General features: G+C 38.5%; 2 protein-coding genes across 3 annotated transcripts; one reads left to right on the top strand and one right to left on the bottom strand.

Moving 5' to 3' along the window:
* The first annotated feature begins 5,121 nt into the window (after window positions 1-5,121).
* On the top strand, window positions 5,122-6,869 carry LOC122046474 (serine/threonine-protein kinase-like protein At3g51990). The gene has a single exon (XM_042607191.1). It carries the CDS (start codon window positions 5,164-5,166, stop codon window positions 6,760-6,762), a length of 1,599 nt encoding a protein of 532 aa, XP_042463125.1. The 5' UTR covers window positions 5,122-5,163; the 3' UTR covers window positions 6,763-6,869.
* A 1,908-nt stretch (window positions 6,870-8,777) lies between these two features.
* Window positions 8,778-24,956, bottom strand: LOC122046473. 2 transcript variants are annotated; one of them, XM_042607189.1, is made up of 2 exons: window positions 24,019-24,956; window positions 8,778-9,125 (listed from the first exon to the last, which is right to left on the bottom strand). In XM_042607189.1, the coding sequence occupies exon 1, from the start codon at window positions 24,791-24,793 to the stop codon at window positions 24,032-24,034; it is 762 nt and encodes a 253-aa protein (XP_042463123.1). In that variant the 5' UTR covers window positions 24,794-24,956; the 3' UTR covers window positions 8,778-9,125; window positions 24,019-24,031. The 2 variants fall into 2 exon arrangements, with proteins under 2 accessions (XP_042463123.1, XP_042463124.1); XM_042607190.1 differs by having other exon boundaries at window positions 8,778-9,122; window positions 24,019-24,954.
* Window positions 24,957-25,159: the final 203 nt, after the last annotated feature.

Here is a 25,159-nt window from a genome sequence, read left to right as displayed (position 1 = left end):
GGCTCACACTCGTTAAATGCTTTTGATGGGCAATCCACTAGTAGTTCGAATGAGGTTACAAGAATTAAGTACAAGAACTACAATGATTTAAATTATGTAAATGAAACTATACTGATAGCTTAAAGATTTGAAGTTGCGAGTTTTTGGTCATCGGAGTAGCATTTCGGTGTTATAGAGTCGTTTCCGAAGTAGCGCGTAGGAAAGAAAGTCATTTGAATTATTGTATTCAAGGTGTTGGTTGAACCCTCCTTTCCCATCCGGGCACCTAGATCCCCCCGGGCGCCCCCACTAGGATGACGTGGCGTGCTCTCATCGAAACTTCATCTGATGAATTTTATCCATCTCCGAGCACTCGGACCGATCTAGGAACCTAGACCGGTGACGTGGGTCAGCCAGTCGACGCTCTCCAACTCGACCTGCAGATGAAGTTTTGCTGGTCCGGGCGGTTGGAGCAACTCCGGGTGCCTAGACCGTCCAGGTGCCTAGACCGTCCAGGTGCCTAGACCGTCCAGGTGCCCAAGGTCACGAAGACTGGCCGCCCAAGCTCACCCTCATAGCCACTAACCCGGGTGCTTGAAGTACCTCCGAGCGCCTAGACATTCGGGCACCTAAATAAGCTCCAGGCGCCCAGAGCTCTTTTTCCATCCACCTTTCACTTTCAATACCTACACCACAGAGTTAGAAAAACACTCAATAATATGTAAAGAAGGGTAAATTTTAACAGTTTATGGACTGTCCAGTGCTGACTTTGAGTTTTGCTGAAACTCTAGGTCAAACTGATACATACTGTTCCTTCTATGGGGAACGTGTCCTCACTTATTCTTCTTAGGAGAGATTACCTTTTTCTAAACCAGTCCTCTAGACCGTTTGGACTTTTGATCATCATCTGAGACCTCAGAACTTTTCGCTGGACGTTCTAACCCCAACCCATCCAGTCTTCCGCATGGTGTCCGCAACCCCTAAGACTTTTACCTAGTATCCTCGACCCTAGGATTTTGCCCAACATCTTCGACCTGTTAAGACTTTGCTTAGTCCCACGAACCAGGACTTCATTACCTAGTCGCAAGTAGGACTTCCCACTTGCCTAGTGTCCACTAGGACTTCTTTGCCTAGCCTCAACTTACTTCATATCCTCTGTCTCCATTTTTCTCTCTCCCCGTGTCCCATTGTTGATCAGACGGATCAGATTAAATCTCAAGGTATCATGACATCTTTAAAATATGTATAGTATTCTCGTGATGTGTAAAGTATCCTTGAGATTTAATCTGATCCGTCCGATCGACAATGGACACAGGGACAGAGAGAAATGGGGACAGAGAATCTGAACTGGCCTCAACTATGACTTTTACCTTGTCTAAGATCACTTAGGACTTTCCTACACACTTAGTTAGACTTGTTAGATCACAACACAGCTTAACTTTAAACCTTTGCCAAATATCAGAATACAAGTTTGAATAGCTAGTGCTTTTAGCACTAACAAGTACTACAATCCGATGGGATAGCTTTTCTAGACCGATGTAACGAAGCTCTGACCCTTTGAATAGATGACTTAGATAATACACGAGATGTTGCTGTTGGATCGTGATGATTCGATAGAGGGGGGTGAATATCGAAAAACGTTCGAAACGAGTAAGCGCAGCGGAAAAGTATAACAGAAAGACAATGCTAACACAGGTTCTTTTTACTTGGTTCGGAGCCTGTGTCGACTCCTACTCCAAGGCCCGTACTCGTTGAGTACTTTCGTTGGGCAATCCACTAGCAATTCGAATAATGTATTAAAATGATTAAGTACAGAAAAGCTAGAAGTAGAATACCGACAAATGTAACACAATAAGAAAGGAATGGAGCTTGTCGGAGCAGAGTCACAGCGTTGCAGGAGCGCAAGAGAGCAGATCGTCAATTCAGAGTTGTTGTAGAAGCTCCACCCCTGCCCCTTCTTTTATATGAAACTCGGGGTGCCCTGGATCCCCTCCGGGCGCCCTGGTGGGACGTGGCAGGTCCAACCAGTGAGCTCCACGTGGCGACGACGAGTTTGGATAAAATTCGCCTCCCGGGCGCCTGGATCCCTTCCGGGCGCCCGGATCCCCTCCGGGCGCCCGTACCACCTTTCTCCAGGGACCATCTTTCCTGCAAGACAAGGTTAGTCCTAGGCAAATAGATAATGTATATCCTGCAAAGCAAAGTGTTAGCACAGTTTATAAGTTCAATATAAAAAGTATGACTTAGATTCCGTCTTTCCGAGACCGGAGTCTAGTCACGATCTCGACTTAGACATCCGAAATGGATCTAAACCGGATCGACGTCTAATGTTCCCTCCCCGGGAACGCGTCCTCACAGTCACTCCCTTCCAGTGACTTACCTTTACTCACCTGCCAGACGTCCGGTCAGCCCTTCGACCCGTCTGGACTTCTCGCCAAGCGTCCGGTCAGCCCGTCTTCCCGCTTGGACTTCTCGCCAGCTATCCGGTCAGCCCGTCGACCTAGCTGGACTTCTCGCCAAGCGTTCGGTCAGCCCGTCGATCAGCTTGGACTTCGTGCCAGACATCCGGTCAGCTCGTTGACCTGTCTGGACTTCGTCTGCACACTCGGTCAGAGTGTTAGATCACGACAAACCTAATTTAACCTGATTTGTCATTCATCAAAACCTGAGTTAGACCGTTAGTGCTAACCGCACCAACAGTTGCTTGTCATTTTCTTGTCGGATTGGAACAACACTAACAGTTATATTTGAAACTGCCAAGTATATTTAGATAAGTTGGGTAGTTTAGATAAGTAATCCTTCAGCTCCAGGAAAGCTTTTATTTGCCGATCGGGAAATGAAACAAGACAATGTTATAATTTGTCTAACTAACCTTTGTACCTCTTGCAAGTTTTGAGGAGGCTACATTTGCTAAATGATTTCGATCTTCTCGGGGTTAACCTCCACTCCTTGCCTGGTAACCAGATAGCGAAAAAGTCGGCCCCTCTTTACCCCAAATGTATTTTATTTTCGAATTGAGCTTCATCTGATATCTTTGCAAGGTTGCAAAAATTTCTTCCAAGCTGGGAATCAGGTTGTCCAACACCCAGGATTTGACATGGATGTCATCTACATATATTTCAACATTTTCTTCCAAATTGTTCAATGAATACTTGATCCATAAGTCTTTGATATGTGGTTCTAATATTTTTCAACTTGAACAACATGACATCATAACAGAAAGTGTCATTAGCCAGGATGAAACTGACTTTGCTTTAATCTGCTTTAGCCAAAAGAATTTAGTGATATCTTTGATAAGCGTTCATCAAGTTAGGTATCTTACTTCTCTTATATGTCCAACACCTAATCATTTCTTGACTTCTTGTATAATTTTGTTTTTCTCTAGGCCAAAATGATGCCTTTTTTACTTGACTGGCCAACCTTCACCTAAACATGCAAGTGATGTTCCATTATTTTCGGCTAAACTCTTATCAAATTAATAAGGACAAGGCAAAGATGTCTTGATTCTTAACTAAGCATCTGACTAAGGACTTGTTGTTCGGGTGACAAGTCTTTAGAGATATAAATGACCTTCTTTGGATAAGAAGGGACCAACCTAATAGCCTTAATTTTATGATCCGTCACGAAGGAAGGGTAGCCTTCATCTACTGCATGTACCTTCTTGATATGTTGTCTTTGATGGTATCTCTTTTCACTTGCTTAGAACCCCTTCCTTCTTTCCTCCTCTCTTGTCGCTACCGCATGTACCTTCTTGATATGTTGTCTTTGATGGTATCTCTTTTCACCTGCTTAGAACCCCTTCCTTCTTTCCTCCTCTCTTGTCGATGGTGGCAAGGTATCCTTCTCAAAGCGAGACCTAGAGATCAATGAACATCAATAGGAGGCCTATGTTACCTCTCCAATGGTCAAATCAGTGAAGGGACAAAATGGAAGTGTGAGGAGCTTGAAAAAGAAAGATAGAAAGAAGTAGTCTTTACACGTGTCTAGAAAATTATACCTTCACTTACCTACATAAAGGTTTATAAAGCCTCGGTTGACATGTCAGCTGCCACACCAACATGGGATGGGCTACGTGGACGATCATACGCTTGAAGTGTCATCCATTGGCCGACCATACAAGCAAGTCTTCTCAACTACTACAATAGTCATTGGTCCGTACTATCAATTTTATCTAATTGTCAGTCTGGTGTCACTTTCTCCGAGAGACAACTAGTGGATACTAACTCTGCATCATAAGCGATGCGAGGTGAATCCCCAGAGGAGCCAACTTAGCTGAGTTACTTCATAGTAGGTCCATGATGTGGTCATTCAGCACAAAGTCACTGGACCCTCGATTAGAGAGGGTCCAGAGTGGCCCTCCATTGGAGCGGGTGTACTGTATTAGAGTAGGGTTTTGAAGGTCTAGACAATGAGGCTTCATGGTCAATGAAACTAGATGAAATGAAAAAAAGTCAAGTGGGATAGATGAATAGTAGAGTTCGGATCCTCTGTCCCACTTTTTCCTTGTCTCCGTGTTTCACTCATCGCCCCCAACCCATCACTGCCGGCCTCCGGCAGTCGAACCGGTCAAAACTATACCCTGGAGGGAAGATGTACTTAGAGGGATCGCCATCGGCGCAATTAGTGCCAGAATCCAGTCGAAGTTGAGTATGACTTTCCTCTGCCGTCGATCTGAGCTCCAGCTCAAATCCTGTCAGATTTCGACGCCAATCATGCTAATGGCAATCCTTCTGAGTTCACCTTCTCCCAGGATATAATTCTGATTGATCTAATAATCAGAGGCCGATGATAGGTTGGGGCGATGAGTAAGATACATGGATATGGAAAAAGTGAGAGAGGATGATAATATGTACATCTGGACCATTAATCTTTTTCGATTTCTAAATTGTTACAAGAGAAAAAGTTGACAAACGGCTGATATTAATTAAATTTCAACTCGATGTATAATATTTTTAACAAGTCGATTAAAAAAATATCTATTGTAATATAACTAATATATATTGTATTATCTACCGATTTTTTTAAAAACGAGTGATATTTTATTATTATTTTTAATTGGCATCCCTATTCCGTTTACGCCGACTTGACGGTGACCGACCCGGCCGAAGTCTAATTTAACAACCCGGGTGGTAGCTGCTTTGCTTCGATCGGCTCTCTCCCAACTCTCTCTCTCTCTCTCTCTCAATGGGGTATCTCTCCTGCCGCGCCGATTCCTCCATCGCCACCTGCCGCTCCGCCTCCGCCTCCGCCGTCACTACCTGTCAGAAGCCCCAAATAAAGAAAGGCCTGAAGGAACGGCAGATCTCCGATCTCGATCCCGGCGGCAACTTAACCCACATCCGCCAATTCGACTACCAAGAGCTTGAATCTGCCACCGGAAACTTCTCCGACGAAGCCCTCCTCGGACGTGGAAGCCACGGCACTGTCTATAAGGCGGTTCTCCGATGCGGTCGTTCCGTCGCGGTCAAGCGCCCCTCCCGCCGCCATTTCCACCTTTCCTCTCCCTCGCCCCCTCCCGCAGGAGCCGCCGCCCCCACACGCAACGAAGTTGAGAACGAGATCGAGATCCTGTGCGGCATCCGCAGCTCAAGGCTTGTCAACCTAATCGGCTTCACCCCTTCCACCCCCGACTGCAAGGAGCGGCTCCTGGTGGTGGAATTCATGCCCAATGGTACGCTCTACGATCTTCTTCACTCGAATCCTCATCCACCTGGCTGGACTCGTCGCCTCCGACTCGCGCTTCAGACGGCCAAAGCCCTCAACACTCTCCACTCCGTGCAGCCGCCTGTCATCCACCGCGACGTCAAGTCGGCAAATGTATTGATCGATCAGAACTTCAATGCTCGGCTCGGGGATTTCGGTCTCGCCCTCCGCGACGAAGATAATGCTAAATTCCCCTCGTCTCGCTCGACGCCACCCGCTGGCACGCTTGGCTACCTCGACCCTTCGTACGTCACTCCCGAAAACTTGAGCACCAAAACAGACGTATTTAGCTTTGGGATCTTACTTCTTGAGATAATGAGCGGCCGGAAGGCAATCGATGTCGCCTACTCTCCGCCTTCGGTTGTGGAGTGGGCCGTCCCCTTGTTGAGAAAAGGGATGGTCGCCACGCTTTTTGATCCTAGGATTGCACCGCCCAAAGACCCGGTGGCGAGGAAGCAGCTGGCTTCCCTGGCTACGAGTTGCGTAAGGTCCTACAAGGAGATGCGGCCTTCCATGCAGGAAGTGGTGGAGCAGCTCAAGGTGTTGAGCAAGACAGTCCCTTCTAGAGCATGGAATGCTCTCTCGGTTGGCAACCCATGCTCGGTGGTTGATGTGGAGAGGACCCTTACCAAACTGAATGCTAGTAGCATGAATAAAGATGAAATTTTGGGTTCATGTTCTAGTATCCTTGCAGACCAGGAGCCAATTTCCAAGGATAAAGATCTACCTGTTGTTGTAAAGAAACCTCCAGTGTTTCTGAAACAATCTCGTTCTTTAAGAGCAAGGGATGTTCTCTCTGAGAAGACAAAAGGAAGAATAAATCTGCTGGATCTCATGGCTCAACCTAATGCACCACTAGTTAAGGAATTGGCACCATCTGTTAGCGGTAACAATAGTTCAACTATCAGCAGGGCTAGGACCTTGCGAGTTGTTCATGATTTCCATGAGACTGATGCAATTTTTCAGTTGAGGAACCGAAGTATGACAACGAACCAATTAAGACCGTTCTTCTCATCCAATCTATCTATCAATCCAAAGAATAGATTGGATGAGAAGGCTCATGATCAAACTAAAGGTTGATTTAACCTCAATTGGTTTCTTACAGACCATGTTTGTTGTATTCAATATGTACTATTGTTGGATTATCATTTTTTTCACTAGGGAGAAAACATATTCTTCTTTTCTTATGTTGTTTGCAATTACAACTGCACAGGTATAGGGATTGTTTTTCTGTATGTGCATTCTGGTTGCGAAAATTTGAATTTTACACCTGTTTCTAATCTATTATCTGTTCCACAATTTTTTGATAAACAACTCACATTCGATACTCTTATTTGATTCAATCACCATCATTCTTGTGAACTTCCTCTAGATTTTCTGTAACTAGTTTTTGCTGATCTATGGTCTAAAAATATGCTTTAGTTGTGCCTAGTTACTTGATTGGCAATTCTCATTCCATGAGTAGTATGGCTTTAAATTATTTTTGTCAATTCAGAAGTTGTAATTTGTCAAAGTATGGCTTCCAACTGAACTGCTTTCTGTTAATAACTGAAATCAATATTTTTTCTGCTTCATTGAACTGCCCCTGTTCAAACATGCATTTATAATCTACATTCTGTTTATAAGTTATAACTGAAGTGCCAATTACTATTTGTTTTTTTTAATCTTAAACTCATGTCTTCTAGTTTAGAGCACCTTCCGAGTATGATAGATCACTAATTGGTGCAAGTAGGCATGATTTATGACCTACTTGCATGTTTTTATAAATCTGAAAAGTTTTCTAATCCATTGTGTACCTGCCCCAAGCTAGGTTTGTTGAACTTCTAATTTTCTATGACTTAATGTTCAATCACCAGAAATCTTTTCAATTGATCTTTAATGAGTGTGAGGATAGAAATCCCCAGCCTGAGAGTTTGCTCCCTAAATCACCTACTCAAGCTTCTCCTGGTCATCGGGTGGCTTCAAGAATCAACGACCTAAGATGAATTGGTTGGTTGGAGGTTTTTTTAATTTGTTTTAATTCGTCATGATAACTTCATCAATCCTACTTTTGGACACAACTTCAATCTGTTTTCTACACTAATCTTCATTTTTAGTTTGCTAGTTCCATTGGAAGTATAACTTGCTGCCATGATTAGTAAGTCCAATGACTCATGACTGCTATTTACCCTTGTAATCTAGTTGTGGGATCTAAGCTTGAGTTCTTGAGGTAACATGAATTCCTAGTTCTCGGATGGGGTACGTTGATCCTTCAGGTGAATTTATTGTCTTCCCTGTGCATCTTCCATTCTTTTACCTAGTCTGCTAGCGTTGCTAACATGGAATCAGCCAATTATAATTGGTATGAAAGCTAGGTTACTTGAACCAAATTATTCTATTCATCGAACCATCATGTTTGACTTGGCTACATAATCAGCTGACTTGCTCCAATCAACTAATGCACACATCTAATCGATCGAATTCAATCCTTATAAACCTTAGAAATAGTGGAAGAATGGTAAGAAATCTCTAACACTGAGGGAAAAGTATTTCAGAAATTTCGAAGTAATCTATCTATCCTCCTGAGTTAAACAAGCACCCCATCCAGCTTCCACATGATTATAACTTTCATTGTAATTAATAATATTAAAGTTCCTCCAGGATAGTCCAATGGAAATTATGTACCGAGGGACTAAATTTTCCAAGGTCATACCGAAACCACTTCCTATAGTCTTCAGTCAACATGCACGTTGGCTGACCTGTTTTTCGTTCTCTTCTTTCCGACGAGAGCCATCCATCCAACTTGTTGAAGGCCGAGAGCAAAGGGAGATCTGAATATCTATCTTCACCAACATAAGAACAAAAGAAAGTAAGACCTTCTCGAAAGTTATATCCCTTGACCATTGACTTCGAAATCCAAAGATTGTTTTGGTTAACCATGGTCCACCACCCTGGCCTGTACCAATCCTCTCATGCCTTCTTCCTATTCAAATTTTAACAGCAAGAAGCCATCCAATAGGTAGCAAAATACATCACGGGCAGCAAGCCCCACCCACACAAACCAACGAATTACATTCAAATGGCTACTTTGTTCATGCCGTCACTAATCAATAGCATTTGAACCTACGCCGGCTCAATCATACAGGCGTAGTATAGAAGCTCAATAAGAATCACTGTGAAGAAAAGCAGTGTCTCGTCTTCCTTGCTGATGCAAGATAAGGCCATCCTCTATAACTTTAACCTGACCGAATACAACACATACAAGATTGCAAATGTGTCCAAAAGTGGGTTAAAGATAATTGTACTGTCATGTTATGTTCCTCCTCCCTCAAAACAAAGTTCAATACTAAAGCTAAGATGAGAAAATACTGAAGCTAGGATAGTTGCCAACGGAAACCAATTGCTTGTGAAGCTCTAGCTTCCACCATCGCCCATTTCCACATATATTATTCTGCTTATAACTGCTGCAAATATAACCAATTTTGATTTATCTCAGTATTAAGAGCATGAATATAAAGTGTACAACTTACATCAACTTGATGTTCCAGCATCACGTATGTATTAATAGAAGTACCAAAATTAAAAGCATAAACACTACGAAGCTTGGTGCAGTCAATGACTGCAGTCCATGCGTTGACTGAAAAACTGTTTATGAGTATGTGCAAAGACGACGCTAGTAATGTAGGAAAAATAATTATATGCAACAGGCTAATGTGACAGAAATATAGGAAGATGAAGATTCTTGAGGATGTGAATGAGTTGTCTGAGCCACACATTAGGATCCGATTATATACGATGAAGCTCCCTATATAATTTTGAGACTTTTCTTTTGGCTTAAGTAGGATGTTGGGATAATGAGCTCGCCTAACTAAACATATTGTTAAATATAAAAAAGGAGAAGATGGTTGACATCAATTGGATACAAGGCAATGTGAGAATTGAGCCTTTGTAAAGCTGAAATAGAGGTATCAGTCGTAGCAATCAACTGATGAACCTTGAAACCCCAAGTTAAGGGTTTGAGGGGATGATGCCATTGTTGCAACGAACATAATATCTGGAACTCGAATAATCAACTCGATTGATCATCATTCAATTGATGGGTAAGAGCAGTCGATTGATGACACTATTATAATGAATGGAATGTTTTGAACTCAGCTACGGCACTCGACTGATGCAAAGTTGAGCTGGAAAGAGCCGTTCTGCAGGTGAAACAATCAAATTCAGAGGGAGCAATCGACAAATAGATGCATGCAGTCGACTAATAGGTGAAAAGCAGCTACGAATTGAAGCCTATAAGAAAGGGGTTTGTGAAAGATTTTGTACGCCAGTTCTTGAACTTTTTGAGGAGAGTGTTTATTTCCAAAGAAGGCAATCCAAAAGCTACAAAGAGCTATCAAGGCCCGACTTAGCGTAATTGTTCATTTCGATTTCTTTTGATATCATTTGTACACTTGTTTTTGCTTTGTAAAGAACATATGTTGTAAGAGGTTTCTTCACCTCCGAAAGGTATCCGGCAATGAGAAAGGATAGTGGAGTATCGCTAGGATTAGGTCATGGAGTAGGAATTGGGGGTTCTGAACCACGTAAAAACGATTTGTTATTGTGCTTGTTTCTGTTTTGTATTTGCTTATGCTATTTTCCACTACATATTGATCTGTTGTGGATAAGCACACAATCAATAAGTGACAAATCGCTATTCATCCCCCCTCTAATGACATCACTAGTCCCAACAATATCTTCGATCCAATCTGAGTCTTAAGGTCAATATAACAATTTCAGCAAGTTTTCAACTGCAGTGATATAAAGCTATGTTTGAAATGGTTATGATGGATCAGCTTATCATCTTATTGACGTACCAAAAGTTCCTTGATATAAACTATGCTACATATAAAACAAAAGAGTATAAGAATGAGATATCCAGTGAGAAGTCAACGAACTCCTGACCATTTGTTAATGTGAGATGTATCAATATCAAGTGACAGTGGAGAAGTTGCTAAACAAGTTACCCTTACTGTCTCTAGAGAACCATACATGAGATTATTGATTGCTTGTCGAATCCTGGATCAGACAATGACTTGGCAAATACAATGCTGCATAGAGTTAACTACCATTTCCATCCAATACATGCAGGTTGCTACAGGATTTAATGATTGGAGAGACTTGATGTTGTGCAGTTGGAGCTGTGATAGAGTTGTTATGTAGTTGGTTACGTTTCAGTTTGAGCTGGTCAAGTGCATTTATTAAAATATACCATATGCAACACAACCAAATCCCCATGCTGGGCATGCTTAATTTAAAGAGCTGCCTCAAAATAAGTATAAAAAATGCATTTGACAATGTCATGGGTTGTTGATTCAACACTGCACAGCATCAACAATATTCCATTTAAATCCAATGCCATGCAGACGGTCACAAAATATAATGACTGGAGAGACCCGTTGTGCAGTTGGTGCTGCAGGAATGCAATGTAGCTGCTAATAGCAGATTTGTTTCATCATGAACTGGTCAAGTACTGGATCTAGAATTTTAGGTGGAATTGGTTAGTGGTTGTGGAGGATGATGGGAAAGGAAGGATGAGTATATGAATAGGTGTTGATGTGTATATAAATAGGTGTGGGGATGTGATGAATATATAAATAGGTGTTGATGAGATGAAATGAATTATCTGTTGCACGAGACACCAAAAAAAAACTTCTCATTGTCTATGTCTTGGAGTTCTGCCTTTTCTTAGTCATCTCTTTCCTTTGTGGAACACGTTTATTTTTAGCACACTCACCAATGTGAGCACACTCACCAATGTGACACTTAGACAACTTATGCCAAGTAAGCCTAAGTTGCTAGGGAAAAAAAAAAGTTCAAGGCAATTGAGAGGGTTTGAAAGCCTACTAAGTAAAGAGAGCTTACTTTTATTGAGAATGATTACAAATGAAGAGAAGTGAGCTATTTATAGGCATTTCTTCCCCAATAGACCGTTAGAATCAATTTGAGCTAACAATATATATTACATGTCTAAAAAGTTCCTACAAAATATCTAGATTTTTTATATTTATGATGAGAATATTTTAGAGAAATGTCTAAAGAAAGACAGTAGGCCAAGAAGGTGGGCTAAAGAATGAATCAGGAGTGGGTTGTGATATTCTCACCACCTAAGCTTGCGACGTCCTTGGCGAGTTCTTTTTCCTTGTAGCACTTGATATACTTGACGAATTTACTCAAGCATCCTCTGGTTCCAATTAGCCTTAGTGTTTGGTAGATTCTTCCAATTCACCAAATGTTTTGAATAGTTTGGAAAGGTGAATTTCCTTCGCATGACCCTATCTGAAATGATGTAGTCCACATCTTTATCAGGAGGTGACAACAACTATTGGTGCACGATTGGACTTGTTCCTGCTTGGACCATCCTGGTCTTCCTGATAAGAATTAAAAATGCTTATATGGAAGATAGGATGAATCTTAAGCTTCAACAGAAGATACCCTAGCCACATATTTGATGACTAAAAAGGAAACTTCGTGTTTTCTTACTAGCCCCTTGTGCACTTTCTTACTAACCCCTTGTCACATGAGGTCGCGGGGTCGAAACTCAGGGTAGTCGGGGCGTAAATCCCCGGTCCCTGTGCAACTCACCCCACCTGTCACATGCTCGCTCAGGATGATGTGATTTACTTCCCTCGTGATGGCCTTGGGTCGGATGCGGCGGGAGCGCTGGGGACGAGCGATTTCGCCTTTTTACCACTTGAATTGTTGGAGCAGCTTCACAAGTATCATGCCGCCTTCCTCAAACTCTACGTGTCACTCTTTGTACCTGTCAATTTCTTCATCTACTTGGTGACTTTGTCTAAATAAGCCCTTGAAATTGCACGTCACTCCTTTGCTAGCATATGAGTTGTTCAACTCTTCCTCCAAAGTCAAGGCAATAGCGTTGGGTGTCATGGGTTGTTGCTTGGTTACAGTTGTCTCAAATGGATTTTTACACGCTTCCTTACTTTGTTGTAAGTAATGGGAGAATTGGACTACATTAAGCAACTTCACCCAATCTCGTGGGTAAGCACTCACATAGTACCTTATGTAAAGCTAAGTAGGTCATTGATGCACTTAGTATGTCCATCACTTGGAGATGGAAGCTTGTAGAGAAACCCCAACAACTTAAAAGTTCAATCCAAAATCGTCCAAACAAGGATCACGATCACTTATATGTTTTATGGAAGTTCCCAAAGCTTCAACATGTGTTGAAGGAATAAGCCTGTTGCCTCATCCATGGTACAATCCAGTCTGACAAGTATGAAATCAATTGACACCATAATGCTTCACTACCCTTCGAACTTAGATAAGGCTATAACGAACAAATCTGCACAGAAATCTTGATGTTATCCCACATTCGTTGTTAATAGTATGTTTCACCTCCCCATATGAGTCATGACCAACCCACTTGGAATTATGATGTTCCTAATAATTTCTTTACACAAGTTGTCATGCTTGGCCATAAAAATTCTATTCCAATGGTGAAGAGTAGGCTATAGTTTACCAAAAAATGTCACGTCTTCCTCTCACTAGTCAACTTTCATAAACTCTAGTCAAGGAAATCATAGTATAATCCTTTCTTTATTAAACTATGGTTGACTCATGCTTAATGTAACAAGTTCCATTTTCCTACTTAGTACATCGATTACCACATTAGTTCTTGCTTAGAGTTGAGCTTCTTTCAAATTTGAAAATAACATGTGACGATGTTGTCTATTAGGACGAGGAAGTGTAAACCAAACAAGTACTGGAATTATGTCTATGACAAGTCATTTCCTTTTGCATCATCTATAGCGCTTCTCAATGTTGTTTTTGTTATCGAAGGTAATGGGGTGTCCCTCCTGCATAAGCACTCCACCAATAGCAAATTCTAAAACGATGTGTACCTCAAATGACTTGGTGTGGTTGGGCAATACCAACATTAATTCCTCCATGATAACCTTCTTCAACTCCTTAAATGCCCGGTGAAAAGATCGATTAAGGGCACAACTTTGATAGAAAAGCCCTTATAGTAGTTTATCAATTCAAGGAATGATCAAAGGTAACTCTCAATGTTGAGTGACTTTTACCTCGATTCATCATGGACTTCCATTGCAGATATGGCCAAAGAACCCCAACTCTTGTTGTTTCTCCCACTGGACATGCAACTCATTCTCATGTAGCGCTTAGAAGATTGACACTATAATGTCATGCAAATATACTACCACGAAGGAGTCAAGACATGTCATCCAAATATATTACAACAAAGGAATCGAGACAGGAAAGGAAGAGTTTATTCATAAGGGAGGAAGCTAGTGCATTTATAAGACTAAAGGACATAACTAAGAATTCAAGAGTAACCTTGTTATACATGCTGTCTTAGGCACATGCCTCACTGCAAGTAGCACTTGATAGTATCCTGACCGCAAGTAGTTAGAGAAGTATCAAGCTTTCCCCAACTGATTAAAAGGTTGAATTATCAAAGGGAATGAGAATGAGTACTTGTTCTTAACGCTAATCTATTTGAGTGTTCGATAGTCCATGCATATGCAGAGTCTCATCCTCTTTTGAAACAATGTTGAGGCACTAAATGGAGTTTTATAAGGACAAATATAGTCTGTATCTAGCAAGTCCTAAAAAGTTGGTTCTATAACTCAGATAACTTAGGACGTGTCATGCAACAATGAGTCATGGTTAGTGGCTTAGTTCTTGGCTCCAAGTCAATTTGGTGATCTAACTCATGCTTTGGTAGAAACTTCTTTAAAAGCGCTTATGGCATTACATCCTTAGATGCTTCAAGCACTGCTTATATGACCTCTAATACAGATTCCTTGAATGAATAGTGGCAAGGTAGCTTGGTTATGACTTTAACCCCGCTTAAATTATAGAGCTGATAACGCTTTAGACTCTACCTTGGCGGCATACTCCATTGAAACCACACATTTCTTGTATGCTCAAAGAGTTAGTTGCTGGTAGAGGAAAAGTAAGCACTTGATCAAAGAACACTAATCCTGTCACCACTTGAAAGTCATCTGTCACCACAATGGAGAAATCTAGGCTTCTACTCCAGTCTCCAATTTGAACTGAAATTGACTTAGCAACTCCAACAACGGGCCTAACTAGTGAGTTCACGGCTTTGAGGGAACCTCCACCATTAGTAATCTCAAAACTCAACATCTTATCCTCGCCTTTGGAAATCAAATTTTAAGTCGCTCCGTTGCCCAATATGGCTTGAACCTTTTTGTTATTAATGGTTGCGTATATGAACATAAGGCCCTTCTTGGTTAGGGAAAGGAGTTATGGCTTTAGACTTGTAAGCATTAAGTATTTAAGCGATCTTATGTCGACTTGGGACCCTTCGTCATGGGATTGGATTTTTCATGTTGGCTCATTATGGTATTGAGGGTCTAGCACTTAGTGTGATCCCTCATCCAATGTGAACCGTCATAAATAAGGCAAGGTCTTTTAGGAGACTTACTTGTCTTTGATATGTCCATCTTGTTACCATTGCTAGACTTACAATCCTTATGCTTGCTCTTCTCTCTCCCACCTTTGCCTAGTTGCCTTTTTTTTGCTTGATCAGGAAAAGTAATAGATCAGTGATAGAAGCTTCGAGATCCTTTACACCTCGTCTCTCCAACTCTACATGTGCCCAATCCTTCAATGAATCCATGAAGTAGAAAAGGGAATTTTTGGACATGTCATTAATCTCTAATAGCAACAAAGAAAAACTCCTCAGGACAATCTGTAACATTGCCCATTTGCTTTAGTTATCATAAACCATATGTCTCCTTCTTGGTGTCAATTGGATTGAATTGCTTCTTTAGTTCCCACTTGAAAGCCTTCCAAGTGACTATTGAGTGAAGACTTTGACTCTTGTCGCCAAACTTATGACACCACCACAGTTGCACAACATCTTATAAGTAGATGGATGCACCAATGACCCTCGACACATCATCCGTATGCCCTTGAAATAGAAAAGCTATCAAAATTCTAAGAAACTATCAGCCTCCTTGGCATTGCAGGCGCCCTTGTAGAAAGTTATTGTTAGCATTAGGATAGCCTTCATGTTGTTGGCACTTGAACAACTTGAGCTACTCTCATATGTTTGCTTGTGACCCTCCTCATGTGTGCATGCTTCCATTTCTACTTGTAAATCCCACAACTCTCGCTTCACGAACGACCAAAATTCGATGAGCTCCCGAGTGACGGCTTTCAGATCCACATGGTAAGCATTCTTGTAATCAAGGATGACCTTTTTGATGGCAACACCTAAATCACTACACTCCGTTTCAGCACCATCTAGACGGTTAGTGAGATCCCTATAATAGATTGGAAAAATCTTCCTCTGAGCTTTTAACACTAATCTCCTCTATGGTGGATTGCACCTTGGAGATAACTTGCTCTAGGATAGCAACCCATGCTTTAATAGCATCCACCTTCGTTGTCCTAGCCATGTCACGTCTACCTTATGTGCATTGCTCCTCTAGTACATAAGATGAGATTGATTTCTCAAGGCCTCAATGTCTAACACTTGCTCTAAGCACAATATTTAGATATCATATGGTGGGAACCTAGCTTTCATATCAATTATGATGGGCTCAGTTTTAGCGCCACTCACTTGTGTGAAGACAATTTATTCATGTACACTTACTAAGTAAGCATAGGTTGCTAGAGACCCACTCAAAAGAAGCTAAGAGAGATTGAGAGAGTTTAAAAGATTAGTAAGTAAACAGGACTTAATATTCCTAGAATGATTACAAGATAAGAAAACAGAGAGATTTCTAGAAATCCTTCACCCAAATAGATAAATGGGATCAGCGGTGTACATTATGTGTCTAAAAAACTCCTACAAATTATCTAGATATTTTCATAAGGAAAAGATTTAAAAAAAAAAAGACAAATGATCTCAAGAGAGAGTCTAGAAGAAAGACTATGGGCCAAGATGGTGGGCTAAAGAGTGGATCAAGAATCTCTATAGGGTTGAAATTTGGTGGGCTAAAGAGAAGATCAACAATCTCTATAGGCTTGAAATTTGGTGGGCTTGATATTTGGCAAAAACTTATGGAGCCAAAGAACACTAATTGATAACACGAAAAGTGGATTCATAAAATTGTAATAGAGACTGTGACACCTCAATTAATTACCATTTTCTACTAAATAATAATTGAAGTTATTTATAGTATCTAGTTGGATTTCCTACCATTAGTATTAATAAAGGCGTGAAAAACTTCTACTGATTGATTCTAAGGTTTTACAAAAAGGTTAGGGATTGGGTTGGGTCTAGACAGCAATGTAAAATTGTCAAAAACTTAAAAACATATATCTTACCTCTTATTTGTGTTAGGCTACCATTGTCTGTAAGTGACGCATGTAGTCCTCACCACCCAATTACCTCAATATATAAAGGGTGAACTAGGTGGTCACCATAGTGACATCACATTAGGGCCCAAATGTGATGCAAGAATAAGCAGGGTTCTCATGTTATTTGGGAGCAATGCAAGTAAAGGAGTTAATCCAAGATTATAGGATTGGACTAGCAACTTTGAATGTAGAAAAGGTTTTGGGAAAAGATTAAAACTAGTAGTTGCTATGATAGGTAGAAAAACAAGCATAATAGTCTCACAAGTAATAAAATAGATTTGGAAAAAGGTTAGAAAATTAAGTATAAGTACTTATGGAATACTAAAGAAGTTAAAAATAAAAATAGAATAAGTAGATGCTAAATGTACAAGTATTTATGCTCCTCGAGTAGGATTAAATGATTAAATCAAAAAGGATCATAGGAGATCTAAATGAAATTATGCATATCTATGACTATATAACTTACATTTGAAATTTAAATGGACATGTAGAAAGTATCCAAGAATACAATGGTGTTTTTAGACTTGGTAAAAGAAATAAAGAGTAAATGATTTTGAATTTCCCATAGTTTTTTTCCCATCACTAGAAAGGTAAAATTTGATTGTGTAAAAATTACAAGATAATACCTATGAAATGCTTTATTAATTAAGAGCATTTACTAATAGGATTAACTATGTCTTAAAAATGCAATAAAAAAATTGTTTTAAATTTTAGAAGATTTTATGGTGGAATTTTAAACATTATAGTTTTAGTTTGGAAAGGAAAACAACAATATTGATCCTACGTGGACTTAGATGACAAACAAGATCAAGAACTGAAATAGATCGATTCAGAGAGAAACCAAGGTAAAGGTGAAACATAGAGAATCAGTGGTGATATTCTCACACAAAAGGCAGTAGTTTAAAAATAAAATATTTTAAAGAATAGAAAAATTGTAGAAATAAAAAAAAACGAATATGCATAAAGTGACAAAAACTAAGGTAGAGGAGTTACAAGCATAACAACGTTTAAACCATATAATAAGTTCTATAATAATCTAGGAACTAAGAATGCAAGAACCACATTTAGATAGCTAGGAAAAGAAAATGGAGAGACTTACTTAATGTTATATGTATAAAAGATGAAAGTTCTAATTGATAAAAATGCAATTAGGGAAAAATGAAAAAACAAGCATTTTTATACACTTCTTAATAAGCATTCCAAAATAATTTGGTTTTGATTTGAAAATCTTGCACAACAATACAACAACTAAGCCTTATCCCACTAGGTGAGGTCGGCTATATGAATTCTCTTACATTATTGGATTCTATTTCCTGCTATATTATGATCTATATTTAAATAAATGTTATCTTATTTTATCGTTATTAACCCAGTCTTTTTTTGCACTTCCTCTTTTAATATGCGTATTTGTCATAGTTTCACATGCATTCATTAGTCGTTAAAGTGCATATCCACATATCTTAAAGGTATCTCTTGGAACTTTTCCTCAATAGATGTAATCTTGACTTTCTTCCTAATATTCTCATTTCTTATCCTGTCGATCCTCATATACCCCATATCCATCTTAACATCTTCATCTCTGTCATAGTTATTTAAGGCGTAAGATGCCCAAAAGTACATAAGTGTTATGGGGCATGAGGCGCACGCCTCACCAAAGGAAGGCACTCTATGTATAAATTTTTACAATTGGAATATATATATGGAATTTCTACCAAAATATTTCACTAACAAAACTATAGTCCATAAAATATTAAATAATAATGTAAATATAAAATTCATTAGCAAATAAATACGTTATATGCATAATTCGAATTAAAGAAAAAAAACTTCAAATATTTAAATCATAAAAATCTTTATCATCTTCTTCAATTGTATTATTATCATCATCACCAGATGTTTCAGATTTATATAACTGAATCTTCATCGATTTCCTCAAGATCTATTTCTTTCTCCTCTTCATCAATAAGTTGACTTATAGAAAATCTTCTCTAGTTCCTTTTGATGTAGTTGTCCTTACTTTTTTTTGACTTTTGAAGAAGATAAAACTTGAGATGTAAAATTATAGGCATCTTCACCAACCCCAGAAGCTCATGCAACTTCATTCAAGTCAAATTGTCATCATCAAATACTAAATCATTTTCCTCATCAGTGTCATCATTCAATCCCCCCATCAACTATTCATTGCTATCATCTATCTTATCCAAAGAAATATGATCGACAGTGTCACGTATATCATATAGGCACCTTATAATCCTATTGTATATAATAAAAACTAAATCATTTAGTCATTTTTACTTCAACCTGTTTCTTCTTTTGGAATGAAACTTCACACAATACAAAAAATTATTTTTATTTTTATTTATTTAATATTTTCTTAAATATTTATACTTGTATGTTCAAAATCACTCCAGTTTCATTGACAAGCAGAGAAATAAGTGTCGCATGCATGCGACGTAATTAATTAAAAGGGTAATTAAAGGTATGGGCTAGGCTTTAAAAAAAAAAATTGATCTGATTTGTATTTGTACATCTCGCTTCAATGAGGCAAGCACCTCAAGCGCACTTGTCACCTCTCACAAGGCACGTGCTTAAGGCGACCAAGCGCAAGAGGCTCGCCTGACTATGTCTTGCGCCTAGGCGTAGTTAGGCGAGCGCCTTTAATAACTATAATCTCCACAACTCTCAACTTCTACTCGTGTGCTCGAGTGATTGTCCAATATTCAACTCCATATAATATAGAAGGTTTAACCGTTGTTTTATAAAACTTTCCTTTAAGTTTTAGAGGTACTTTACGATTACAAAGAATACTTGACGCTCTCTTCCATTTCAACCATCTTGTCTGTATTATATATAAGACATCTCTCTTAACCCCTCTATCTTTTTGCAAAAACAATCCTAAATACTTAAAACTCTCGGTTATATGTGACTCATTATCTCCTATCTTAACAATTATTTTATTACGTCTAATATTGCTAAACTTAAATTTCATATGTTCTATTTTTACTCTAATAAGTCTAAAACCTTTCACTTCTAATATTTCCCACCAAGATTTAAGCTTAGAATTTACTCTTTCTCATGCCTCATCTATTAAAATAATATCATTTGCAAATAGCATACACCGTGATAACATGTCTAGTGAGTTCATCCATGATTAGTGTAAAAAGATAGAAACTTAGATTAGAACTGATCCTTAATGTAACTCTATCTTTATAGGAAAAGCATAAAATATGTATGAGAAATGTTTAAGTTTACATGTAAAATTCAACATCAAAACAATTAAACTATGAAATTCATATGGACAAAAAATTTTACATCCACCATAGTAATTGTTAAATTATTCAATTTAATCAATCAATACAGATGATAATTATATATCTATAGAAAAAAATGAAATTGATCAACCCAACAATCCCTATATATTATTTTTCATATAACATATACCAAAATGTATATGGATAATAGAACCTTTCAGGCTTATAAGTTATAATTCCACGATACAAGGCTAACACTTAAATCATTGAACCATAAATTATTTATAGAAGTAAACACCACAACTAATTTCCCTCTTTTTGAGAATTTATTTAACAAAAATATATCAGTATGTTCAACAATAAGTTCCTCATCATCAACAAACCCACCCCCACCCCCTCCCCCTCCCCCTCCCCAACTCCACCCTTTCATTATATTAGCAATCGAAGTTGATTAATAAAACAATGTTATATTTGAACACGTTTAACCAAATAAATTTGATTTTCACTCATAATGGACGCCTAGAAAGTTTGCATAATGGGTCATCTAGGTTGTATTAGACACTTTCAAAGTTGGACCACTTTAACCATATATTTATCCCATATAGGATCATTCCACATATTTAGGTTATATATAAGATATGATATTTGCTCCTACAATACATAACCTTGTTAGAAATAGTGTCAAAAGGATACTACCACCATGGTTTGAAATTTCATATTGTGCTTGGCAAAATGTATTGCTTTGGTAAATTACCGAAGCTCGATACCATTTGGCATAAACAATAAAACTTCCTCTGCTTTGTCTCCTTCTTCCTTCAACCTTTAATCCATTACTACTAGCATGCATTAAAACATTGACATGCTATTGAAACAGTATTTGTCTAGTCAAAAACCGAAACTCCAACTCAAAATTTTAAAGCTTAACTACTATTTTCCATAATAAGTGGAGTTTTGGAGCAACCATTGCTAACGTGTGACAGTTCACAAGTTCGAATCTCGGAAACAACCTAGAGCAAAGTAGGATAAGACTGCATACAATATACTCTTCCTCGGGACCCCACATTGGCAGGAGTTTCGTGCACCGGACTGCCTTTTTTATCCTTTATTTAGAAACTTTAAAAATATATGGGGTTATAGAAATGAAGTATTATATGTAAAGAAAGATTATGTTATATATCATGAAAATAGGAAAATAATCAATAATTTATTAATCTAAATGATTTAAAATATCAATGATTTTGAAGATTATAGATATAAATAAATGAATTCTAAAACATAATAACAAATAATTTAAGGCATTAAAAACATAGCAAACAACAATGTTATTATTTACTCAATTGAACATGGATTGAGTACCTATTTTATTAATACAATTCATTGATAAATAAAAAATGATGATAATTTGATACAAATAACCAAACAGGTTATTTAATAAGAAAATATATAATATAAACCATAATAACATAATCATGGTTATCAAAATAGGTATTGGAATTGCATGGTCAAAAAAATCCAAGTATTGGTCGTATGAACCTATAGGATCAATGAAACAGGAATGGTAAAAAAGTTTAAGTGAGATGGCAAATTGTGTTCAATAAGTAGGATGTACATTATGTTTGATCAAATATCATACAATTAACAATATATATAATAAATAATAGAACTAACACGATTGATAATACATAATATATTATCACAATATTAATAATAACTTATTATTATCACTACCAAGTTAGTGATATCATATTATTGATATTATTTTACAAAATCACATTTTACAACCATTAGGTAGTAGTAGATATGTGTATGTATTGGATCACTAAAAATAAAAAAGTATTATAATAAAAAATATAAAAATATCAAGATTGATTACAATAAAATTTAAAATCATATTTCTTAATATAAACTTACAAATAACATTATGCTACTAATATTATTTGAAAAAAAAAATATTATTAATAATTTATATTATGGGCCTTAGTTGCAACTAAAATAACATTTGGTTCAAGTCTATAGGATTTCTCTCGATAACAATAATTTTTCTCAAGGACATCTAAGAGAAATAGATATGATTTGGTCTAGTTAGCGACTATTTACAAGTAGTAGGTTGAGAAATTTAAGTTAGAATTCAAGAGGGTGAAGTAAACTCTTGCACTCTCATGCGCATCTAATAGAACTCAAGCTAGAATTGGCAAGAAGATTGATAAATCCTTGAGTTTTCCCAATCAGTTAATTCAGCCAAATTTCAACCAATCTCATCAATTTTCGCTGTTCATTTGGCCAAATTTCAATTGTTTCCATCTAAATTTTAGTGGAAGATACCTCATTTCTAAGTAATTCAAACTTATATGATGATATTTGTGAGACAAACTATTTCTCAAGAGTCAAGAGTGGTTGAATTGGCCTCTGTCGATAGTGATCCAACTCAAGCAATCCCTATTAATATTGGCTAATCTTGACAGCCATATTATTACCAAGTTTTGTTAGTCCAACTAGCTGGGACTATGTCAAACTAGTAGTATTAAAAACTTCTAATTACATCACAACATCAAGTCAGGATAGAGTCATGTACTCATGTTTAAGATTTTGCCATGTTTTTATGTAAATTACAGAAGGTTGACTTCATGGATTTTGTTACTTTATCAAAACTTCATGAAAGGTTATCTCACAGATAACATTCAAATCTGTTAAAATCACTTTGAATTGCATTACTATCTTGTTTTAAACTATTAATAAATGCTAAAAATAGAATAAAAGAAAAGAACAGAGAAATAACTATATATATATATATAGTATTGATTAATCATAAAAATATAATATTATTTAATTATTTTAATATTAATGCATTAATATTAAAAATAGTTATGCTGAATATATCATATAATATATTTCATCATTGTAACATTCAAGGATATATCAGTATAGCCGTACTCAATTTAATAGTTTAAAATATTTAGATTTTATGGTTGAACTTAGAATAAATATCCAAGGTTCAGATTAATTTTTTGTGAATGAAGTTATATATTATAAAATGAACCATTAACTAGTAAATACATAATACATTCCTGTCTACTAGATTAACAAGCCATTTCTTCTCCTTCAATCTCTTACTGATTTAAATGTATTATTTTTCCAATCATAATCAACAAGTAGAAGGGTTGCTTGCCTAAATAGTTAATGCTCAGACAGGGGATGCTAGTTTGAATTTGTGGCGCATATTTCTTTCTATATGTGTTTGATGAAGTTGCCAATTTTATCAAATAGTCTTGTTCTGTTTATCTTCTCCTAACTTTCTCTCAACTCTTGTTCCCTAATCTATAATCATAACCCCATATATTCTCCTACATTGCAGGTTGATTTACTGGGATTGGTTGGATGTGAGAAAGCTAGTTGGAAAAAATTCTAATTGACAAATTTTAGAACTAATAAGTAATAACATCATTCTTTGAAACTGCAGTGGTTTCTTATCCAAACCCAAACAATTGCAATTAAGGATTAGCCAAATGAAAGCATGTTCAGACCATACAAGAAAACTATCTCAATGGGAGATCATTTCCCTGAAGCTTTATGATAAGTAGAGGCGCAATCCTTGGTACATTGATTAATGTTTGGTTGTAACTGTCTATCTAAAACCCAGTTTTTCCATTGTGTTTATTAAAACAGTATTCAGAAAGAGGAAATATTAGTTCTCATATGAATATTGAAAGAAGCAGCAGAAAGTATAATTAACTTGAAGAAATTTTACCCATGTGATCCATTCAACGCATCTTCTCTTTTCCTGAAAACTGTTTGGCAGCGTCCCTAACCTTCTCAATGTATCCTTCAATAGGCGGCGTCAACGTGGCCATGAAGCGATTAGCAGGGAAAGGTGTCAAATCTGGGACCAATGCAGCTTTCTGGAGGTGGTCGGGCAGCGCGGCGATGGCCTCCTTCTTTAGCTTCAAGAACGCAGTCTCTGCCGCTTGCCTAGCTCGGTGCTTCCGCATCAAGTGCCGACTGTACTCCTTGGCAAGCCGGCGGCCATCCTCGACGGTAAGCTCGTACTTGGGGATGGCCTCTTTGTCGACAAGGCCAAGAGTAATATAATCGAGGCCAGGCGCACCCATGATGACCGGCTCCTCTTCGACGGCAGCCTTGCCGGCCTTGGCAGCGGCCTTCGCCTGATCGATCTCTCGCTGGCGGTCCTTGGAAATGAGACCGAGCTTCTCGCGCTCGGCTTCACGGAGGCGGTCCTTGGCAGTGAGATAGCGGACAGGGGTGGGCGCATTGAGGCAGGCCTCCATCATGCGCTTGACGCGGTTCTCAGCTTCTTTGTTAGAGCGACCGCCGCTGGGAGCATCGCCAGGGGGGGCACCCGCCTTCTTGATTCGGATGGTGGAGCGTTTAAGCGGCTGCCCAGTCTTGCTCTTAGCCTTGCCCTTGGCGGTACCGCTGACGGGGAATCGCTGGAGGAACTGGTGGTTCTGCAGCGAAATGAGGGATTTGAAGGAGGAAGAGATCACTCGCGAGACAGGCAACATCCTCGCTTGCTTGATTCCGGACGCCGAAGTTTCAAGCTAAATCGCCGGTGAAGAGGCAGAGGCGGCGCTGGGATTTTGATTGCTCGACCGTAGAGCGGAGGCTCGCGATGACTGCGAAGCGGATCTAGGGGATGGCAACAGCAGCTAGGTAGTAATCGGTACCGTGCTACGGCACCCTGATCCGTTTTATGGTTTCGGGTGTCGATTGCGTGGTACAACTCAGAGTCCGATAGGAAATTCTCCAAATACCCCCTCCCGGAAAAAAAACGAAAAATAGTAGGCGCTTTTTTTTAAAGTATTACTAATCCCGTTTATAGGGTGGTAAATAATCCAAGCCTAGTTAAATTTTAAGATACTCAAATTTAT

Source organism: Zingiber officinale, chromosome 2B (genome assembly GCF_018446385.1).
Source record: "Zingiber officinale cultivar Zhangliang chromosome 2B, Zo_v1.1, whole genome shotgun sequence".
NCBI lineage: Eukaryota > Viridiplantae > Streptophyta > Magnoliopsida > Zingiberales > Zingiberaceae > Zingiber > Zingiber officinale.
Note: the sequence above shows the minus strand (reverse complement) of the source record. Positions and strands in the feature narration are given on the sequence as shown.